General features: G+C 37.8%; 3 protein-coding genes and 1 non-coding gene across 6 annotated transcripts in view; 2 read left to right on the forward strand and 2 right to left on the reverse strand.

Annotated features, from left to right (window-relative positions):
* The window catches only part of LOC107748112 (amyloid beta A4 precursor protein-binding family B member 3-like), a 37,929-nt gene extending 34,930 nt beyond the window's left edge, over positions 1-2,999 (forward strand). For 2 of the 3 annotated variants that reach the window (XM_016562770.1, XM_016562771.1), the window contains 6 exons: positions 247-361; positions 516-603; positions 716-799; positions 1,462-1,577; positions 1,966-2,145; positions 2,291-2,999. In XM_016562770.1, coding sequence (XP_016418256.1) covers positions 247-361; positions 516-603; positions 716-799; positions 1,462-1,577; positions 1,966-2,145; positions 2,291-2,515 — 808 coding nt within the window. In that variant the 3' untranslated portion in view covers positions 2,516-2,999. The remainder of the gene's footprint in view (positions 1-246; positions 362-515; positions 604-715; positions 800-1,461; positions 1,578-1,965; positions 2,146-2,290) is intronic. The other variant, XM_016562772.1, reaches the window with a different exon arrangement.
* Positions 3,000-7,912: 4,913 nt separating this feature from the next.
* On the reverse strand, positions 7,913-7,984 carry trnac-gca (transfer RNA cysteine (anticodon GCA)). Its single transcript has one exon. It is a non-coding gene; the product is annotated as a tRNA-Cys (tRNA).
* Positions 7,985-10,204: 2,220 nt separating this feature from the next.
* On the forward strand, positions 10,205-11,704 carry LOC107748119 (proteasome maturation protein-like). Its single transcript, XM_016562779.1, has 4 exons — positions 10,205-10,296; positions 10,771-10,871; positions 10,954-11,014; positions 11,579-11,704. Exons 1-4 carry the CDS (start codon positions 10,294-10,296, stop codon positions 11,687-11,689), a joined length of 276 nt encoding a protein of 91 aa, XP_016418265.1. The 5' UTR covers positions 10,205-10,293; the 3' UTR covers positions 11,690-11,704.
* A 203-nt stretch (positions 11,705-11,907) lies between these two features.
* LOC107748113 (coiled-coil domain-containing protein 82-like) lies at positions 11,908-16,091 on the reverse strand. The gene is made up of 7 exons (XM_016562773.1): positions 15,176-16,091; positions 13,737-14,004; positions 13,504-13,596; positions 12,713-12,837; positions 12,396-12,566; positions 12,087-12,296; positions 11,908-11,995 (listed from the first exon to the last, which is right to left on the reverse strand). The coding sequence occupies exons 1-7, from the start codon at positions 15,719-15,721 to the stop codon at positions 11,930-11,932; spliced, it is 1,479 nt and encodes a 492-aa protein (XP_016418259.1). The 5' UTR covers positions 15,722-16,091; the 3' UTR covers positions 11,908-11,929.
* Between the last annotated feature and the right edge of the window lie 7,656 nt (positions 16,092-23,747).

Genomic DNA, 23,747 nt, shown 5'->3' on the forward strand with positions numbered 1-23,747 from the left:
ATATATACTGTATATATTATAGGTATAAAAATAAAATGTAAATATTTAATTGTGAAAAGCTCTTTTTCTTCCTTAACCATCCTTTTCATGACCATAAATGTATTCATGTTATTGATTATAGGGCTGTATTTAAAATTTTAATGTGAATATTATGTGTGTGTATGTTTAGTGTTTCTACCAGGCTGTTAGAATAAGCATGAAAGTCACTGTGATGAGTATTTACTCCAGTCTGCTGGTCTTCTGTAGGGACTTTGCCTTTGTGGCCAGTGATAAAGACACCTGCATGCTCAAGTGCCATGTGTTTCGCTGCAACGCTCCAGCCAAGACCATTGCATCTGCCCTGCATGAGATGTGCTCCAAGGTAAGATCACACAATCCTGTGTAAATTGTATTTATTTAATAATAATTAACATTAGCATAAACATAAATTAACATAATTTCGTATTTAAAATTATCCAGATTTCAAAGACAGTAGATTACAGCTTTACATGATTGTCATTGGTATGTTTCTACAGATCATGGCAGAGAAGGCAGCACTGCAGCCCTCTATGGCCCGTTCTCTCACCATGGAGAGTATCTCCCCAGAGGACTTGCCCCGCCAGGGTATGACCTCTGCAGTCTTTTTGAGAAAGCGGCATCTCTTTAACTCTAATGGCATGGTTGACTCTACTATTGTATTCTTTCATGAGACTTGAGGTGTTTGTGTGCGTTCCAGTTGACTTCCTGGAAGCAGTGAGGCAAAGGGTGCAGAAGTTTGAAGTGGAGTACATTGGAAACCTGCCTGTTTCCAGAGCAATGGGTGAGTGGGATTTGGGCCATTCAGATACCTAATAAACACGTTACACTTTATGAATGAGTATTTGTATTTACTTGTGGCTTTCCTGTAAAACACAGAGCCACTGAAGGTGAATATTTGCAATCCAAGCTATAATAGGACATGTTTTGCATGAAATATGTTGCTTTTGTTTTTGATTTGTGTGTAGTTAAAAGCTGTAACTGGCTAGAGGGTAGAGTAGCTTCCCTTGTGAAAATTTATTTGTATTTGTTGACTATACGCTCTGTAATACTCTTACAATACTCTAAAACTAAGACCAAATACTTCATGCTTGGCATATGATAGTATCCTGGCCCTCAAGTTTGAATTAAAATGTCACATTTAAAGCATTTTCAAAGTGTCAAATATGTGTACAAGTTTCCAACAGATTGTGGATCCAATTTAGACCAGTATCGAACAGTTTTAGGAGTAAATACTTTCCCACTGAAGACCAGTTTTTTTAAGTTGGCTAGTAACGATATCTAAATCCAGGTTTTTAAACCAGGTTAATTGTTAGTTTGGTGGATAATGTATAGAGACCTGGAAACCCTAGCTTAAATGTCAAAGAAAGTCATGGCCTTCAAATATGACCCTGGTAGTGAAATATTTTCTGGGTTTGTGGTTGTTTTTTGTGTATATACTGACAGGAATGGAAGTGTTGAACAGAGCTATTGAGAGCATCATGCACTCCAGAGACAGAGATGAGTGGGAGCCGATAGTCATCCATGTGTCTGATACAGTTCTGTCTTTATGGAGAGGAGAGGTGAGAATATCTACTAATATTGAGGCTTTTTAGTGTACTCTATTTGAGTTTAGTTTGTACTGCATACTGTATTTCTTTTTAAGTATACAATGAATAATTTTTTATATTAGTATTTTTTACCCCTATATATACTTATATATACCTATATATACAGTATCTCACAGAAGTGAGTACACCCCTCACATTTTTGTAAATATTTTATTATATCTTTTCATGTGACAACACTGAAGAAATGACACTTTGCTACAATGTAAAGTAGTGAGTGTACAGCTTGTATAACAGACAGAATTTGCTGTCCCCTGGAAAACTTTAAATCGCATCATATGACCCCTTTAATATAAACAGTCTTTCTGTTTTTACTTTTTCTTTCCCATTTGCTTTATTTCAGGATGGAGATGACCCATTTTGGGAATGCCAAGTACGTTACTTGACTTTCCTAGGTGTGGGTCATGACACACACACTTTTGCTGTCATAGTGGATGCAGGAACCCAGCGCTTTGAGTGCCATGTGTTCTGGTGTGAGCCAGATGCTGGGATCATCTCTGAGGCAGTTCAGGCTGCATGCATGGTGAGGCAATACTACATTTAACTGACTTTCACCCTACAAATATCACACACAGCATTCATAGATTCAGCATTGATATATAATTTAGTTCAAAATCTGTTAACGTCTTCTAAGTATTTCTGTTGTAAATGTATGGCGCCCCCTTCAGGTTCAATACCAGAAGTGTTTGGTTGCACAGACTCCTCCTGTGAGGTCCAAAATGTGGAGGGCAGGCTCCAAAGTCAAACGAGCCAACTCATTGGATAGCTCTAGCTTCCCACCCCGACACCAAGGACACACACCTTCCAAAATGGCCTCCCCCAGCGTGAAGAAGTGCATGCTGGCATTTTTTGAGACATTCCGGAATAAACATTCTGCAGTACCCACACCCTAACAACAGCAACTCGGGGAGGAGGATGGAGCCTGATGGGCTTTGAGGAGGGGGATATCAGGAGATGGAGAGATGAAAGGAATGAATAAACATGAAACCTAAAAAAGCTTGAGAAATATGAGTACCCTTTGCCCTTGGCATTTTAGAAAAATCCAACTTAATTTCCCCAGTATGACCTAACAAAAAACAACCCACCTAATTGCCCTTAATAATAAGAGTGTTTTAAAGTATTGACATATTTGAATGTAGGTGTGCAGAACAGTGTTTAAATGACATTGAGGTGCTGTGCTCTCACATTCCAAATACTGACAGAATGCTTTGCAATGTAAATGCTGTTATGCAACAGTTAGTTACTGTCCTCAAATGTGATTGGTACAAGGCTAATTTACACGGCACCGACAGACATTGTTAGTCGGGATTGTCTGTTGGCATCTAGGGATGCACGATATTATCGGACCAATATCGGAATCGGCCGATAATGGCTTTAAATATAAATATTGACTTCGGCCTATATGAAAAATTATGCCGATATGTCTTGCAGATAAGAGGAATACATTAACTCACATGTGCTCAGGGTGTGCTAGCGATTAGATCACGTCAGCATTGTGGCTCATTCTTGAAGCAAAGTTTTGGCTAAATGGTGATTGGATTCACTGTTTTGGGTCGCTGCATTTAAACTGAGAATGCATGTACAGAATGATGCGTTCGTGTGTGATAGAGTAAACAGTAATAGCACGTGCAGCGACAGCAGCCCCCGGGTCAATTTTATATATACGCATTTATTCATTAATGTGTAATATGTTATATTTTTTAAACAAATTATGAGCTCTAAAAGATTATCAGAATTTTCACAACTATTTTGCTTTAGACCATTTACAAATGTTAAATCATAAAATAAAATGTTAAAGTTACCACTGCATCTTTCTGAATTTTGTTTTTTTATTGATTAATGATTAATATATAGTTTATTTAAAATTATTTTCAAATCTTCAATGTACTGTAATTATAAAATAACTTTATTATTGTTTATTTAATTCTAACAAATAAGTTCTTGTTAAAAAAACTAATCACAATTTAAAATAATTATATATCGGTATCGGCCAAAATGAGTTGAAAATTATCGGCATATCGGATATCGGCAAAAATCCAATATCGTGCATCCCTATTGGCATCTGTTGGCTCTTGTTCTTGTTCAGCCTTTGTCGGATCATGGAAGAGAAGTGACACTGTAAACTGGTGATTGTCGGCGTTGGTGACTCAACTGTGTTGCTCAGCGACGCAAAGATTGATTCTGCTTGTAACTTTTTTCATTGGCTAGAAAAGTAACAGGCAATATTGTGTCTGAAAAGTAAGTTCGAGCTGTTGTATAAAAGCAATATCACACTTGCAGAAGAACAGCTCTATTGCACGGGTGATACTGCTGAAAAATGATGCAGATCCAACAACTGTGTGACTGAAAAACATCTACTAACCCTGGATGCCGTACAACCTCAGTATCAGAAATTAATCATATCAACAGCTAAAGCTTCTACGACCAATAGTATGTTGTGCAATAAGATGTATATTGCAGTTGAATCGAAATGTGTCAGATATTTTAGTAATGATGTACAGTGACCTAATTCTTGTATGACTAATATGTAGACAGTAGAGATTTTCCGTTTAGGTCACATTTATGTTCAAAAAGTAAATTTAGCTTCAAACCTACTAGGAGTGTCCGTATATATTAACAGTAAACGGTTTGTGAAAAAGGATGCTGTTTGCTGTTCAAATACACCTTTCAAATCAAATGAAGCGCAGAATATTCAAGGTTGTTACTCCATCTTGAGCAAACAGAGCCATTTTCACACACAACAAAGAGACCTCAATAACATAGTGCTATCAGTGCAAGAGTCGTGCTTTAGATAGACCCTGCTTGTGTCACTATCTTTATTTCTATTGTGAGCTCAGAAATGCAGATGAGGAGATATCAGTGATATCAGTTTTTACATTGCTTGTTATAATCTTTCCGGTTTGTGGAGTCCTCAGTTTAGTGAATGTAATAAGCTCTTTCAAAGCACTCAACCTCAGCGCATGTTGATCTGAGATGCCCACAGGCACCCACACGAATGCCACTGAAGGAAGTTATGTGATGCTATATCTACTATATGCAACTGCTCCCTTCCCTTCCCTTACTTAAAAAAAAAAAAAAGTATTATATCACAAATGAACTCAGGTCTCTTTAATGCTAAAACAAAGTGGGGAGTATAGAAGTGGACGACTCTTCAGCATGTAAGATCATTGACAAGAAGCCTTGAGAAGAGAGTTTGACTGATAGTCTAACGGTCATGTAGCACCTTGTGTTTCTTATTTTATTCCTATTTATACTCTGTAAAAAAAAAATCTCTATATATATTTGCAGTATTTCAACACAAAACTAGGATGTCATGTAAATGGTTTTGTATTATTCTTTGTGTTTGTTATTGTTGTTATTAATCAGAATGACATGCCGACCTGAATCCACCATTTGGAGTGTGTCGGGACATTAAACTGCTTGAAACTCTGGCTCTGTTGTCATTCATTTGTCTTCAGTGTCTTATACACCTGCTTTTTCCTCACCATTTCAGAACCCTCGATCTTCTCCTTCCTCTTGTTGAGGGGAAAAGTGTCCAGAACAAACAAATATATGTTATTATGTGTATTACTCCATTGCGTTCTTTCAGGTTAGAAGTCTTTGGCACTGGTACAATCCTCATTTCCTGAGATGGACTCCACTTGTTTTGCGTCCAGACTCTCATAATTATCTTTTAAATGGAGAAAAGATGTTTTACTTATCAGACATTTACTATAAAACAGCATAATTTCAAGTGTGAAAGGTCTTTGGTGTTAAAGTAGATTTGATTCCATTGTACAGATGCAAATTTACAAAATGTGTCCCAGATAAACAGCACATGTCTTTGTATGTCGCTCTATCAGATCATTTATCTCAGATTGTGCACTTACCCTCATTTCTGTGTATAAGAGATTCATACTGTTCTGTTTCGCTTTGTTCGAGCTCTGTGACAAAATAAAACAATCTCTTAAAATGTATCACAAAAAAAATACACTTTATAACTATACAAACTAGCTGTTTTTCAACATGAAGCATAAAATGGCACTTTGCAAGTTCTAATACTTTTAAAGTTACTTTTTGTGACCATCATGAATTTACTTAATATTGTTGCTTGCCTTTTTGGACTGTATGATCAGTCGTTTTTTCGGAATGTAAATTGTTCTCTTGCATCTCTGAATTATGTTGGTATGAAACATGGACACTGGAAAATTTATTTGATATGCAAATGCTGAAACATCTTTACATAAGAGGAATTCTTCTAGATTATAATGTAAACTAAATGAAGCAAATTAATAATACCTTAGTTTGAGATTAATGTGCTTCCAGTACAAGTAGAGAAAGAACACAGATGCGATGATAGCAAGCCACAGTGCTATAGAAATACTGATGAGAGGATCTTTGCCTGAGCAATTGTTCTCAACAGTTGCATTTTCTTCAATGGCAGAAAAATTCACTGGGCAATTGAACAAAAATTAAATTAAAAATTAAATTAATGTTGCCTTAAATAATAAAAATGTGCTATGGTATATGGCTGTTTAAAGCAAGGTGTAAATATACATGCACAGGGTCTTGAGTGAAATTAATACCAATTTAAAAACATTTAATTAATGTTGCCTTAAATAATAAAAATGCTATTATGTTGCTATGGTATACGGCTGTTTAAAGCAAGGTGTAAATATACATGCACAGGGTCTTGAGTGAAATTAATACCAATTTATGAATGCAGAACCAAGTTTATGAAATAAAATAAGTCTTACCTGGAGTATCCTGAGGCATTGTTCTTGGTGTCAGCAAAAATGTTAGAATATGCAATATATTAAGGTTCAAATACATTCAGTAACACAATAATGTATATGATACAATTTTCATTTGCACAGCAAAGTGCCAAGAGTGTGTGGGTGAAGGGTGTTAGTCTGCAGAGAGAAGGAAATAACCAAGAGGTTTTCAGATGACCTGTTGCACAGCATTCATGAAATGCCCCCTTTTTTTTAACTCTGAAGTCTACACCTCAAACACCTCCGTTTCCTGAGTTCACTTTGTTTTCACATGTAGCAACAACTTAAAATGCAAATAATTATTTACACTCAGCCTACTTCTGACCACGTTTGACTCTGGATAATATGTTGGGGTAGGTTTTGGGCAATGGTAGGCTAATTGTAATTAATAAATGGTTGAAAATGTATAATATGAAACTTATTTGATTACATGATTATACCTTTCTGTTCTAATATACCAGTGCTATATTGTAGCTCTTCTGAATGGTTGTTAGCTTTGCTTTAATGTAGCCTATTTAGCTATAGTTCAGGGGGGAAAAAAAAAAAAAAGTTGTTTGCACACGTTAGTGTAATTAGACGTTTGACTCAGTTATAAAAAATGAACTGAAATAAATTTCAATTGTCTTGAATGTCTAGCATTCATGCAACTATTTCGCACTTCTATAACTCGAGACTCTTGAGACAAAACGATCAGTGAAAGCAACGGCACATCTGAGCAGAACGATCTGTAGAAAACGGGACACGAGAACGGCCAGAAAGCAACTGCGGGGCGGAGAAGCAACGGAAATGGTCGAAGGTCATCCTTCTAGCTTTTACGGTTAGAAAGACACTTGAAAGAAATCGCGAGAAAACACTTCGGGTGCGAATAGCTGCTTGTTTGCGTTTCACAGCGGTGGCTGAATTTCTTCAGTTTTCCTTACTTCTCAAGCCTTTTGTTTAAACATTTTGTGGGTGTCTTTCGCGAACGGCTCTTGGCTTTTATACCAAACGATAATGTAAAACTATGGCATTTGTGTTTAGTATAATTACTTTGAATAATTTTTATATTTGTGCACACATACCAGTCATAGCTCAAAACATTGCTAAATATAGCTGAATTATAGTGTACTAAATGAAGAGCTGTTTGAGAGCCGAAAGAGTCGGTTCTTATTGCTGAGCTGAACCAAATGATCCGGCTCCCTAAAAAAGTATTCCCATCACCAACCCAGCGAGAGAGCGGTCCGAACCAATTCGATACGTTTGGCCAACTGACTGAAAAGGAAAAAAAATGATTCAGGAATGATTGGCATCGCTGGTTCAATCGACAGAAATAGCTACTGGACTGGACAGACGTAATAACTGCTGAAATACTTGCGGGGGAAACGGTTCTCAGGTCAGTCGAAGCGCAAGCACAGTGCGTGCAGCTGCAGGCACCACTGGTCACAGTTGTTTGTCTTTTGTCTGGCTTTCTTTGTGTGTACCATTTGATGACGAAAATGTGTTATGCACACAATGTTTACTAAGCCATGACATTAGGCATAAAATTTTTAATTCGTGAGGGGGCACCCGGATTTGAACCGGGGACCTCTTGATCTGCAGTCAAATGCTCTACCACTGAGCTATACCCCCTTCTGTAATTCCAGTCTACACAGATACCTACTAGAAATTAACCGGGGATCAGCGCAATGAACGAACGTATATTTGAGCATATTTATACGAGTATATTTGAACGAAATAGCTCCGTGATATGGTATATGCTGTCAATAATAAAAAACATTTTTTTTTAATAAACAGCGACCAAAAACATTGCATACGTCGCGATCACATGATAACAGTATTTCCGGAGTCCGGAAGTGCATAAGTAGTGGAACAAGGGGCATTGTGCACTAAATAAAACATTAAAACTGGCCTGTGTGAGGAGTGTCAATAAGAGGAAACAGTTGAGCATGTAATTCTACATTGTAGAAAATACAAGACACTGAAAGAGGTGATGGAAAATAATTTAGATTATAAAGGAGTTAGGGGTGTAGAGTCTCACTTTAAGAACAGCCTTAAGTATGACACATACTGAGCACAGGTTAGAGTTCTGTTAGTCTTTTTAAGGGAAGCTGGGCTTTATCATAGGTTATGATGGATAAGAAGGATTTTTCCCCTTCTCCCCTCCCTCTTCTTCTATACCCTGGTACGGACTTGGGCCCCGCGCTTGAGGGGGCCCAATGGGGAACGGACCGAGGAGGACCACAAACTCACACCAGGCCCCGCGTCAGCTAAGGACGGCCCTGTCTATACCCATGTCATTGTATAGAATTAGATTGTTTTTGTTATTGTTGTTGCTGTTGTTTTAAATCACTTTATTAAACCTTTAAATGACAAACAGGCATTGTCATCATTCCATTGTTAAACACATTAACAATAAATCCAAGTAGCATATCATAAACACAAGAACAATAATAATACAAAAATAAAGAAAGTATATAAATAAAAGTTAAAATATTAGCAAAACATGTAAAGTAAATTATTAATTAGACAAATGAAATGAATTTTTATGGGGGGGGGGTTGAAGTTTAGAGATTTGTAACTCACTCTTTGTCTTTAATCGTTTTATTTATTATTATTTATTATTAAGACGCTCTGTGTTTCGTTGTGAAAGCGAAACTACTTTGTTTGGCCTTCCAAAAGAGGATGATATCCGCTTCGTCATGCCTAGAGCTGATCCGTGCTGATCGCTGAGGAAATACATCAACTTCGCGGCTTTCACCGTGGACGAAGTGGAGTCCAGCCCGGGGTCGTCACATGTGGTTGCCTGTTTGGCTTTCTTTTAACAGGAAGAGGAAAATATTATTTTGTAGTGATATCAAAACCTTGTTATTACATTTAACATCCAAGAAATAACAATTGTATGTAGGTATTACAAAAGAATATTGTAATATACCTTTAATTAAATTCCTCACAACTACAGGAATAGCTTTGACAACTAAAGAAAATGGTCCAGACTTTATCAAATAAAGATTTCCTCTTATGTAAAATACACCTGTTATTCAAAATTATAACATTATGTGGAGTAAAATTATGCTTGTACAACATCTTCCAATACACCTGCACATGAAAATCAGATAACTTAAAAGGTCGTTTTAATTAATTAATGGGTCAAAATCCCATCTTAAAAGAAAATAAATTCCTCCAACACTTTGGAAAAGATGAAAAGGAACACTAAACCATAAAGACTGTTCACTTACAAACATTTGTAACCATCTATAGAATTAGATTGTGAACCTACTGTTTGATCCACGCTCCGGAACAGAATGCAGCGGTAATGCACCAATAAGCTGGTGTTTGGCTTTCTTTTAACAGGAAGAGGAAAATATTATTTTGTAGTGATATCAAAACCTTGTTATTACATTTAACATCCAAGAAATAACAATTGTATGTAGGTATTACAGAAGAATATTGTAATATACCTTTAATTAAATTCCTCACAACTACAGGAATAGCTTTGACAACTAAAGAAAATGGTCCAGACTTTATAAAATAAAGATTTCCTCTTATGTAAAATACACCTGTTATTCAAAATTATAACATTATGTGGAGTAAAATTATGCTTGTACAACATCTTCCAATACACCTGCACATGAAAATCAGATAACTTAAAAGGTCGTTTTAATTAATTAATGGGTCAAAATCCCATCTTAAAAGAAAATAAATTCCTCCAACACTTTGGAAAAGATGAAAAGGAACACTAAACCATAAAGACTGTTCACTTACAAACATTTGTAACCATCTATAGAATTAGATTGTGAACCTACTGTTTGATCCACGCTCCGGAACAGAATGCAGCGGTAATGCACCAATAAGCTGGATGCCAACCGCCGTTAAAAGAAGAAGAAGAAGAAGACCGGAAGAACATTTATGCTGATCGTAAAGACGAACCTCGCTTGAAAATGGTAGTGTAGAGCTTCAGTGTTTTCTTTTCTTTTGTTGCACTTTATAGGGTGGTGATGTGTGTTAATTTTCTGCTCTTCATACAGTGTGCAACGTGCATTTACTGTTAATAAAGTGCTTATTTGTGTTGTGCCGTTAATTAGCTAGCTAATATAGCGTAGCACAGCAGCTCATGTTTATTTATATTCCAGGACAGAATAATTAGTTATAATTTACACTTTGATGCCTCGATGTCTTATTATTTTCCGTATTTAAATGTACAAATATCAGAATTTATTTTGTTACTAAGCTGTTAGCTTCAAAATGAATTGTGATGCGTCATGGCCTTACTTTCAGTTTGTAGTCTTAACTGAAGAGACTGAAATGTGCGTTAATGTAATATGGTAACTGTCTCATTCAGGCCATTTTAACGTGATTTTTTTTTTACATCAGCTTCCTTTTATGAATGTTTCTATAATACTATGTGTTTTATGCAGAATACCCGTGGCCTGCGCTCTCAGCTGAAGGACAGTGTTCCCGTGACAGGTCTGTGTCCACAGGCGGGTCCTTATGGGGTTCAGGACTCTCTACGCAGGGGGTATGTTCTGGCCAAATAAACCTGTAAATGTTTTTTTCTGCCCCATTTGTATTCTGAATCCTTCATTGTGATGCGATCATAGGTTCTCAAGCGTAAAGAATGAGCTGCTACCAAGTCATCCATTGGAGCTTTCTGAGAAAAATGTGAGTAGAATCTAAGATTTGGCTTCTTGAGTGCATTGATAATGTACATGATACTACAAAAGACATCTAAATGATTGGGTGGGGGGGAATAATGCTCTTGCAAAATCTTGAAATGTACAATGATGTATACCATCTTAAGTACAAAAATATATTACATAAATTTTTAATTACATACAATAGTACTAATTGTAATACATTTTTTAAAAAAGTAGACTATTTAAAATATGCAAACATTAAAAAAACGAATTTTTACATCATATAGGTATCAGTTCATTAAGCCTCAGAACTTATAAAAATAAATGAATAGTCATTAGCTTAATTAATGTGTGTATTGAAACCAACAGTGCTTATTATTGTCGAGCTTTTAAGTAGAACAGTGTCACGTGCTGTAAAGGTTTATAACCAGTTTGGGTTACATTTTATTTTACTGCATAATTACAAGCAGCTAACACTGTAGTAACTGTATGTGTCCTTTAATGTTGCTCTATACTTATTTTGTAATTACAATGTAACAAGGACACCCTAAAATAAAGTGTAACACCAGCTTGTATTGTGTGAAACCAGTTTCAGCTTAACCAGGACAAGATGAATTTCAACACACTAAGGAACATCCAGGGTCTCCACGCTCCCCTCAAACTACAGATGGAGTACAGAGCGGCTAGACAGGTATTGTGAGCAAGTGTCATAAACATGTAAATTATACTGTAAACACCCTATACTCATTATGGAAGACTATTGTATTTAAAGGGGTCATATGATGCGATTTCAAGTTTTCCTTTCTCTTTGGAGTGTTACAAGCTGATTGTGCATAGATAAGATCCCTGAAGTTGCAAAGACTAAAGTCTCAAAACCAAAGAGATATTCTTTATCAAAGTTAAGACTCTGCCCGATGCCATTAGGGAAAATTCAACACTTTCAGTCCAGCTTTTCTTCCTGGAAGAAATCAGCAGAATTGAGATGTTCCTGAAACTTCTCATATTCCTAAATGGATAGAAAGAAAACAGGAATCAGTTTGCTCATACATATTTAAAGAGCTTTTAAAGACACATAAAAGAAGGTTACATATTCACACCTCACTGATCCAGCCTCCATCCTGCAGTTTAGTAAAAACTTTGTTGACTGTGTCCTTAACTGGTTCGCCATCCTCTCCTGTATCTCCTTCCTGTATTTCCTTCTGAGCTTCTAAAGCTGTGCGACACCTCTCAAACAGATGGTATTTAAAGTGCTTTAGGGCATGGTAGACCTCGGTACGACTGGCACAGACAGAGCCAACAAAGAAACTCTGCAATTGTTAAATAAACATTCCATCAACAAGTGCTCGAAATTAGTCTTCAAATCAATTTATAGTTAAATTGTATATGTGATTTGCATGGAAAACAACCTGGGAATCATCAGGCATGAACTGGTCCTCCTGCAGGGAGTTGTTGTGGTACAACTGGCCAGAGAGGCGCACAGTGAAACGTCCCGTTCGGTGAAGCTCACAGGCTTCACATCCCTTCGTCTGGACCCTTGTCATTATTACCCGCAATTTGGGATAACATTCAACCCTTTCCTTTTCATAAACGAAAATGATAAACAGACATGAAAGTAATCTGCACCACACCACAATGTTTTTTTAAACTTCACATACAAGTGACTAATAGTAAAGCAATCACTTAGAAATGTGACATCTTTTCATGAAAAAGACAGAGAGCTTACTTTGTAACGGTCTTTCCAGCGGCTCCTCTGCTTCAGGTTCTCCAGACGTGGAAGAACCAGTCGCTCATCAAAATGAAGCAATGATGATTTCATCTCCTGGGCGTATCGTTTCGTTCGCTCGCCACCTGCAGTCATTGACACAAAGTCAGATATATATACACTAACACTACCATTCAAAAGTATGGGGTCTGTAAGACTTTAATGTTTCTGAAGGCTGCATTTATATGATCAAATATATGCAAATAAAATTACATTAATATTGTGAAATATTCTTACAATTTAAAGGAACCGTTTTCTATTGTAATACAATTTTAAAATGGAATTTATTCCTGTGATGGTAAAGTTGAATTTTCAGCAGCCATTAATCGAGTCTTCAGTGTCTCATGATCCTTCAGACAACATTCTAATATGCTGATTTGGTGCTCAAGAAATATTTCTTATCAATCATCATTGTTGAATATTCATATATTGCACAGATGTGCTGCTTAATATTTTGGTGGAAACCATGATATCACATACTTTTTTCATAAATCTTAAATGAATGGAAGTTTCAAAAGTACAGCATTTATTTGAAATAGAAATCTTTCATAAAATTCTAAATGCCTTTTCTGTATCTTATAGAAAGTGCTCTAGTACTTTTTTCATAAATCTTAAATGAATGGAAGTTTCAAAAGTACAGCATTTATTTGAAATAGAAATCTTTTATAAAATTCTAAATGCCTTTTCTGTATCTTATAGAAAGTGCTCTAAATCCAGTGCTAAGAAGATAAGGAATAACTTGATGAACATACTGTAAAGTGACTTGAGGAAGCTTGAGTCCAGTACATTGATCAGCAAGGCTTTGACCACCACGTGAAAGTGGGTGAGCTGAGATCCTGTGATAACTGTAATGGGAGGGGAAATGAAGTGAGATGGGAAAATGGGAAATGAGATTTTCAAATTAACTTAAATGCTACAGGCACATCTGCACATACTGGGATTCCAAATTGTAAGCAAAACAAAAGCCAGAATCACGTGGTCTTACACTGGCGTGGAAGGTGAGAGAGAAAGGTCTTGTCTTTGGCCTCCCCCTCTTCCTCCTGATCTTCATCCTTTTTCCGTTCATCTTCCTCCACAATAAAATCCTTCAGACTGTCACTACTGTCAGCAAGTTTTTCCTCTTCGCTGCTGTTTAGAGGACTGCCGTTCTCTTCCACACTAGATTCATCATCAGAATCATCTGCTTTACTCTGCTCTTCAACTTTGTTTTCCTTGATCTCCTCTCTCTCCTCTTCTCCCTCTTCTTCTGAACCCTGCAGAAAAGATCCAATAGACAAGGTATCTAGTTATTAGCCAATACTTTTTTCAGGAAACCCCTTGGTTTCTGTCACCATGACCATTATTATTATAACAGAAATTTGTTCCACCTTACAGCTGAAACTGCTAAAGAGTGGAAATTGTAAATGGTTGAAACTTTTTCATTTGTATTAAAAGTTACTCATGGATTTAAAAAAGTCACATGAATTAGATAATTGGTGGTTGTAGAGGTTAACAAAATACATTTGAGCTTTTCCTAAACCATGTTTCATATCCATGAACTCCTCAACACAAAAAAATTCCCCATTAATTATACAATTAAAGTTATACATCATATTAGGTATTGGATATTGTACACTACTCCTAGGTTTCCCCCAATCTTTATCAAATTGGACATACACGTAGTCTGTCTTGTCGAGCTGAATTCAGAGTTAATGATTATTTAAATTGTATGTATTTATATGTATGTATTTGTATGCAATACCTCTGGACTCATAAACAAGTGGGTTCATGGGGACAACTGCATATTTTAAAGCAATAGTCACCATCAGCCAATCAGATTTCAGTGGCCAAAATATAAAGTTAACAATGGCCAATTGTCACAAAACTTGTTGGACATCTTTTTCTCTCAGTCACAAAAGACAGGATAAATAAATCAAATACATTACCATCAATATCAAAAACACGATGAACTTTGATCAACATGGCAACCTTATAAATGAATCATTATTAGCCTAATTTATTTTCAGTTAAATAAATTATGCACAAAATGACCAAATTTCAGCCCTGTGATGGACTGGCCATCACTTCAGGGTGTCCCCCGCCTGCGGCCCTAGATGCTGTGAAGGCTCCAGCCCCCCGCAACCCTGCAGAGGATAAAGCGGTATAGAAAATGGATGGATGGATGACCAATTTTCCCAAAATTTGACATACATCTGTAAATCATGCACCTGGGGTAGCTTAACATGCTAAGTTTGATGCTGTTTGGTCAAATGGTGGCACTGTAACATGGAAACGGCAGTAGCTGCATGGCAAATATAAATACTTAATTAAAATATATGCAAACACAAGTGTTTTACTAAGGACTAAAGTGGTTATGATGCTTGACCCAGAAAAGTGCTGCTTGCTACTATTGTACTTTTTCTTGTTCTGTCCTTATCAACTTACCAACGTCCTGCGCCTGCGCCGCGGGGTGCCTGACTTTCTTCTCTTTGACAGCTCCGTGAGTTTACTCTTCCTCTCTCTTCTCTTGGCAGCAGCTTCTTTCAGTTCTGCCTCTCTCTTCTTCTCCCTCAGAGCCTCGTCCTCGGAGTCCTCCGGCAGCCTGAGTCGTTTTCTCTGCAACACTCTCCTGAGCGGCTCTCCGCCGACGTCGCTGGAAGAATCGCTGGAATCACTGTCATCTAGCGGACGAGCGCTGGCGCATCTTTTCCTCTGTCGTCGGGGCACGGCGCATTTCTCATCCGTCTCGCTGCTGTCATTCCCGTCACTCTCACGTGCTCGGTAAGAGCTGTCGGAGGTACCGGGCTCATCTTCGGAGTTCTGGTACTCACTTTCTGAACTGATGCTCGTGGTGCTGTCGTACGAGCCCTCGTCGCTGTCATCCAGCATACGATCAATGGGATTCACTCGAGTCTTTTTCTTGTCAATGCGAGACTTGGGGGGCGGGCATTTTCGCCTTAACCCCAAAAGCTTTCCTACGCTTCTCATCATTTTTACGGAGAAAAAGTCACCCTTGATTTAACTACCCCGAGAAATTTTGTAATGAAAAAAAAAAAAAAAACTTTATATATTATAGCCAGTTATGTATCTATAGACACATGATCAGCAACAGGATGCTTGCGTGCGCGTTCTGTAAATTTACATTCCCGTCTCGTGAATGATTATTCAGCTGTTTTTCTCATACTAAATCATTGATCCGTGCATGCAGATGTAGATAAAGCTCAATCTATTGCTGTAATCAATATTTAACGAGTGGTTTGAATAAATATGCTTATCAGCATGTATCATTCTGCTGTAGTCCGCCACACGCGCCAATAACATGGGGGGCGTGTCTGTGTTTTTGTAGGTACGCACTTCCGTCGTTAGCTTCACATCAGCTGGCACAAGTGCGCCACCCAAAGACAAGGAGAATAGTTGTATCTGATTTTTATTTGCAACAAGGGTTTTATCATTGTGTAATGCTTTTGCCTTTCCTTCTTATTGTTATTTTATCAAAAAAAAAATTTAATCGTGTAAATGTGTATGTCTGTAATTTTTTTTTTGTAATATTATTTTTATTACATTTTCTTGAAACACAAGACTGACACATGTACATACCGTGTCTGTAACAATACTTACTATGTACAGAAAAGAAAAGAAAACAAACAAACAAACACTATGGGCTCATATTGCATAAAAAGTGTAAAGCACAAAACCAACAAAGGGTTAATGCAGTCTGTACTTTGGAAGTTAGATTTAATAATCCATTGCAAACAATAACAACCGCAGTTGTAAGGGGTTAATATAATGCACATTAAAATATATTTAAATACCCAATCAAGAATTTTGATCCTCTATTATATTGTTAATATCCCTACATTCAATAAATAATAAAAATGGACTCCAGATTTTCTTAAATTTAGCTTGTTTACCCTTAAGCATATAGGTTATCTTTTCCATTGCAATGCATGAAGATATTTCTCTTAACCAATGAGTTATGGTAGGCCTTTCTGTCTTTTTCCAATAAATGGCAATGAGCCTTTTGCCATGTAAAATGCACATCTATCAATACTTGATTATCCTTTTTAATATTCCAATTGTTTATTATTCCAAATGAACTTGATAAACATTCTTCGTAGGTTAGTAAAAAATGAAGTAGAGGGGGCCAACGGAATATTTTGAAAATAATAAAGTAATTTGGGAAGTATATTCATCTTTATTATATTAATTCAACCAATTATTGAGATTGGTAATCCTAACCATCTATCTACAGATTTAGTAACTGAATTTGATAGGGCATTATAGTTCAGTATGGTTGTTTTTTCTATATCTGATGTAATCTGAAGTCCTAAGTATGTCAATGAATCTGTAACGTTAAGACTTGAAGTATGATAATTTTGACTTTTCCTCTTGATTAAGAAATAAAAAAGAAGATTTAGATGAATTTATCTTATAGCCAGAACATTTTCCGAACCTTTTTATGAGATTGAGTACAGCTGGAATAGATTGACTGAGCTCTGTAAGAAATAATAAAACATCATCTGCATATAGAGATATGCAATGTATAATTGAGCCAATCCTAATTCCACTTATACTACTTTCCGCTCGTACTGCAATAGCTAATGGTTCAATTGCCAAAAGAAACAAAAGTGGTGACAGAGGACATCCCTGCCAGGTGCCTCTATTTACTTTGAAAGGCCTAGAAATTATTCCATTGGTCATAACCTCTGCCATTGGATGTGTGTACAATAACTTAATCCATGAGCAAAATACCTCCCCAAAACCAACCTTTGAAGAACCTCCCAGAGATAAGGCCACTCTACCCTATCAAAAGCCTTCTCTGCATCTAAAGATAAAATTGCTGTATCTGGAGAACCCTTTTTACAATGTAAAATATGAAACAACATCCGAACATTGTGGAATCCCTGACGGCCTTTCACAAACCCATTTTGATCACGGTGCACTATATTTGGTATGACATTTTCTAGTCTCTTTGCCAGTATCTTACTAAGTATTTTTGTATCAGAGTTTAATAATGAAATCGGACGGTAGGATTCACACTTTGTTTTGGATTTGTTAAAAATATACATTTTCCCAACGTATCATTTTAGATTTAGTCTAAACCAAATAAAGATATAAATGAAAGAAAAAAAATACCAGCTATAGATTGAAAGTACTTTGTCCAACTTATTTAGAGTCTTTCATTTGTTCTTTTCTGATTCAAAACCATGCCCATTGCAAAACCATGTTTAACAAAAGAAATAAAACATAAGACAAATATAGACTATGTAGTGGGCGTTATCACAGTCTAAAGTGTTTGGCGTTATATTTTAATCCAGTTCGTTACACCAGCGACTCACCACCTTTCTACTTGATTCTACTCCGGTGGTCTGTCCAAAAAAGGCTTCAACTCTCCACAATAAGCAAAAGTATATGGAGTTCCTTTGAAAGACACCAGGAGCCGTGAAGGGAAGATGAATCTGTAATCCAGACCTTTTACTCTAAGCTTCTTCTTGACTTCGTTGTAGCGTTGGCGTTTCTTGCTGACCTCGGCTGAGAAATCAGGAAAGAGCATCACTCGCTTGTCTTTGTACAGAACCTCCCTTTTCTCTCTGGCCGCATTCATTACTCGAACTTTGTCTTTATAATTGAGGAACTTCATTATTAATGGCCTCGGCGGTGCTTTGTCGTTTGATCTAACACCTGCAATTCTGTGAGCTTGTTCAATGATCAAAGGAGCTCGAAGCGGTTCCATCCCCAGCGCATCAGGAAGCCATTCTTCCAGAAAACCACACGCGTCTCTGCCTTCAGCTTTCTCCGGTAACCCAACAAGCCTTACGTTGGAACATCTACTGCGATTCTCCAGATCTTCTGTTTTAGCAGACAGCAACTTTATTTTGTCTTCTAACATTTTGGCTGTAGACTGCAGTTTGTTTACTGTGTCCTCGGTCTGAGAAATTCTCTCCTCAGCTTCTGTCAGTCTGACGGAGCAGTCACCTATTTGTTTCTTAACATCCGTCAGCATGGATAAGACCGATTCGAATTTCGCCGAAAAATCGGACTTTAATGAGGTTATTGCTTGAAGGATATCATCCAGGTTTGCGGCTTTACTTTGTTGCGATGTCTCCGCGTCTGAAGACTCGTCGGCCTCCGAGCTTTGTGTGACTCTTCCTCATTTCCCCACTCTTTGTGTCACTTCACCTCCTCATGGTCTTCAGGACTGGAGGGTGCTTCATCCCGATCTGATTTGGAAACTTTCCCTCCTTTATTTTTCGACAATTTAGGTGCCATGTTTATCAGGAATATATAAAGTATCAGCAAAGACGTTCTATTAGTAATACAAGAGCAATTATCACTGAAATTAGATGTAATTTGAAGCGAAGCAAGATAACACTACCACTTATCTCGACGCCATAACCGGAAGTCCGTATGTCTGTAATTTAATGTTAGTAGGCTACATCTGAAAAGGAGGTATACACATAAACTGACAAGCACAGTGACAGAATATTTCAGCCAAACTGTTTATACTAACTAAAGGCTGCACTATACACTTTTAAATACTCTTAAAGCTCCTACCTGCATCCAAACAGGTTTAATAATCAGAGCGTTCAAACCAAGTCCCTGCAGCCTTTAGTTTGAATGAGTATTATATAAACAGTTTGGTTGAAATATTCTAAAGAGGCAGCAGAGATGAAAGGTGTTTCCAATGAGTGTATATTCAAGCTTTGGTATATATACAGTTCTCATCACTTGATGCTAACAGTGCTACTGACTATCTGCTCCATTCTGACATCTTGTTTAGACACAGTCTGCCCCCTTTCTTTCAGGCCAGCCCGTACCACCTCTTCTGCCCCTTGGCTATCTGATGTTCTCCACGAGCACCGTTCTAAACTCAGGGCTGCAGAGAGGGTGTGGTGCAAATCAAAAAATCCTACTGACCTTAGTGTGTATCGGTCACTCCTCTCTTCCTTGTCTGCTAATGTCTCCACTGCTAAAAGGACATACTACCACAACAAAATTAACAATTTCTAACTCTTGCATGCTCTTTAAAACATTTACCTCCCCCTTCTTCATCAACTCTAACAACTGACGACTTTACCCACATTCTTCCATCAGTCAAAATTACAACCATCCGTCCACAATTCTCCACACCACAAACTGTCAAACACATCTTACCAGCAAACATACACTTGCTCACGTCCATCTCTCCACTCTCAGAGGCAGATGTCTCCAATCTGATCCTTTCCAACCATCCTACTACTTGTCCACTTGATCTTATTCCATCTCATCTCCTTCAAGCCATTTCTCCTTCAGTTGTACCTGCACTCACTCACATTATTAACACATCCCTTCACACTGGTGTCTTTCCCTCAGCATTTAAACAGGCTAGGATAGCCCCACTACTTAAGAAATCCACTCTTAACCCAGCACTTTTAGAAAACTACAGACCGTTATCCCTTCTTCCATTCATTGAAAACACTTGAACAAATTGTGTTCAACCAAGTCTTTGCCTTTCTCACACAGAACAACCTCCTGGACAGCAATCAGTCTGGCCTCAGAAGTGGACATTCAAATGAGACTGCCCTGCTCTTGGTTGTTGAAGCCTTAAGACTGGCAAGAGCGGATTCCAAATCTTCAATACTTATCTTGCTGGATCTGTCTGCTGCTTTTGACACGGTTAACCACCAGATCCTCCTGTCAACCCTCTTGGCAAAGGGCATCTCAGGAACCACACTCCAGTGGTTTGAGTCTTACCTATCAGATAGGTCCTTCAAGGTATCTTGGAGGGGTGAGGTGTCCAAGTCACATCATCTAACTACTGGGGTGCCTCAGGGTTCAGTTATTGGACCACTTCTCTTCTCTGTCTACATGGCATCATAGGTTCTGTCATTCAGAAACATGGCTTTTCATACCACTGCTATGCTGATGACACTCAGCTCTACCTCTCCATTCTGATGATCCAAACATAACTGCTTGCATCTCAGCATATATAACAGACATTTCTTACTGGATGAAGGACCATCACCTTCAACTCAATGTTGCCAAGACAGAACTGCTTGTGGTTTCAGCCAATCCATCACTTCATCACAATTTTTCCATCCAGCTAGACGCATCAACCTTAACACCTCCCAGGACAGCCAGGAACCTTGGAGTTGTGATTGATGATCATCTGAAATTCACAGACCATTGTTAGAAATAGCAGGTCCTGCAGATTTGCCTTATACAACATTGGGAAGATCAGACCCTTTCTTATGTAACATGCTACACAACTCCTTGTTCAAGCTCTTGTTCTGTCCAGGCTGGACTATTGCAATGCTGTCTTGGCAGGTCTTCCAGCCAGTTCTATCAAACCTCTGCAACTAATCCAGAATTCAGCTGCAAAATTAGTCTTTAATGAGTCGAAAAGAGCGCATGTCACACCTCTGTTCATCGATTTGCACTAACTACTGTACCAATAGCTGCTTGCATAAAATTCAAGGTATTGATGTTTGCCTACACAACAACCACTGGCTCGGCGCCCCTTTACCTAAATCCACTACTTCAGACTTATGTGCACTCCAGAAGCTTGCGTTCTGCAAGGGAACAACATTTTTCAGGTAGTTGCACATGTGTTTTACATATGTCCTGCAGTGGTTTCAATAAAGTAAAAAAGTACAGTTCAGGCACACTTAAATTGTATGTGAAGATCACACCCATGTCCTAGCAGAACAACCACAGGTGCATCACATTACATCAGGGACAGCAATGTACTGCCCTCTGGAGTATTTTGAGAAGTGCAGGTACCACGGGAAGCAGGCAACAGTGTGGTCGCTTGGGGTGCTGCTGTTTGCCATGATTACCAGCCTTTTCCCAGACAACAGTGACATTAGTTTGATGGACGCTGATGTCTGGTTCTAGCCAGGCTTCTCAGATGTTGAGAACATCATTACAACAAAGAAGAATAATTGTAATTAACCATACAAACAGAAAAAAGAGTGTCTTAATAAGAGTTGGCTTTATGGATAATGCAGGAATCTTTCCCAGTTTTACAGCTTAGAAAGCAGGTCTGAAGTTGAAGGTAAAAATCAGACATCTCTCCCAATTTTCTGCACAGATGCTGAGGCCCCACAGAGGTTCCCGACTTGAAAGTCCCAGGATACTCTTTTCATACCTTCACTGGTCCCAGAGGTCCCTCACACTGCCACTCCAAAGGATCTTGTCACAGATCCCAAAGATGCTGCCAAGGCCGCTCCAGAAATCACAGTTAACTCCACCCCTAAATTTTCCTGATACTGCTGCTTCAGAACCTACTGAGGTCAGAGAGGTCACTGATGTCTAACAGGTCCCTGTCTTATCCTCAAGATACAGAGATTCATGACACGGCTGCCAAAGAAGTTCCAACCAAGACTGCCCCAAAGATTTCTGTTGTAGCCTCTGCCAGAGCTGCTGCCTGAGGCTGCCCCAGTCCCAGGGCTCTGCTTTCAACCTCCTTGATCCCAGAGTTTCCTGCTAAAGTCACTCTGGTGCTAGAGGGTTCTGTCTTATCTGCATCAGGAGATCCTCTCATGGCCCCAGTGTTTCCTGTCACTGGTATGATTCCTCCTAAAAAAATATTACACCTGTGTGAAAATAAAAGCAAAATGTGCCGTTTAATTGGGAAAATATAAAACATAATCTGGAAATATTCCCATTCCTATTATGCTTCAGATCTAGAGAAGTTAAGCCTCTCATTTTACCAGGTCATATTTATCACTTTGAATGGTAATTTGAATAATACATTTACCAGGTAAGTACCGTAATACCAGGTAAGTGACATCTTAAAGGTGAGATACACTATATGTCCCTCTATTTACTGTTTGAAGCATATCAGGATATGATTCAGCTGCAGACAGTGACTAAAATTAACTGTCAAATTGGCAAATTAGTGTAACAATTGCCTTTGGAGAGGAAATAAAAATTGGGTTACCTGATAGTGACCAATACCACAAAAGGAGAAGTTCATGCTTTTCCCAAGTACATTTTGACAAAAAAAATAAATAAATAATTACCATAAAAAAGCATCATAGTATGAATCATGAATCAGCAGCATGAAAGCATCATAAGAGTAGTCCATACAAGTCATGTACTATATTCCAAGTCTGGTTGGGAATTCAGAGTCTTTAAGATGTTAGGTGTCTTTTATCCAGATTGACCAGCAGCATCTGCTTTACAACATCCAAGTGTTTAACCAAAATATCTACACATACATAATTAAGTTCTACAGAATTATTGCACAAAACTAATAATTAAGTAAACTTTAAAAAGTATATAAAATTATTCCCTGCTCTCACATCCTTTTTCTGTGATAAATCGCAATAAATTGCACACTTCATGAAATTAAGCATAGACCATTTATCTTGTTTCAAATGTTTATTTTGTCATCATTTGCTATATCCAGCAAAGTAAACCAAAAGATTGAAGGGTGATTCTCAAAAATCTATATTTTCTGCAAGCTTTTTTCAAGATAAATTTAGATGACTTTCCAAAAAAGGACACTTAGAAACTCCAAAAGGACACCAAAGAACCAAATGATATAAGGAGCCCATATAAGCACATATGAAATAATAATAAAAAATAAAAAAAATATACAGTATATCTGAATTGTATAGTATGTGTACAGTGCAACAGCAAATAGCTTTTTTACATTTTAGAGAAGCCAAGTTGCAATACCGAACAGGGCCACATGGAGATGCCAAAAAAAAAAAAACCTAAACCAACTGCCTGCTGTGCTGACTGCATATAGTAGTACACTACAGTACACGGATCCATTCCATATAACTAAACACAGCAACATAAACATGACAAATCAAAACATTACCGTGAATGTGTGTGGAAACAACGCGAATGTACGGAAATGTCTGTGCCTGTGCATAAATACAATGTGCGATCAGTGCGTCAAGAGCACTCATACATGCATCATTATAACGGACTCACGCGTGCTTACTGTACGACTCCTGTACGCCACCGCAATCGTCTTTACCTTGATTGCAGTCTTCATCCATCAAAACTTTACTAGCGA

The sequence above is a fragment of the Sinocyclocheilus rhinocerous genome, unplaced genomic scaffold (genome assembly GCF_001515625.1).
Source record: "Sinocyclocheilus rhinocerous isolate Xijiao unplaced genomic scaffold, SAMN03320098_v1.1 scaffold2335, whole genome shotgun sequence".
Classification (NCBI taxonomy): Eukaryota; Metazoa; Chordata; class Actinopteri; order Cypriniformes; family Cyprinidae; genus Sinocyclocheilus; species Sinocyclocheilus rhinocerous.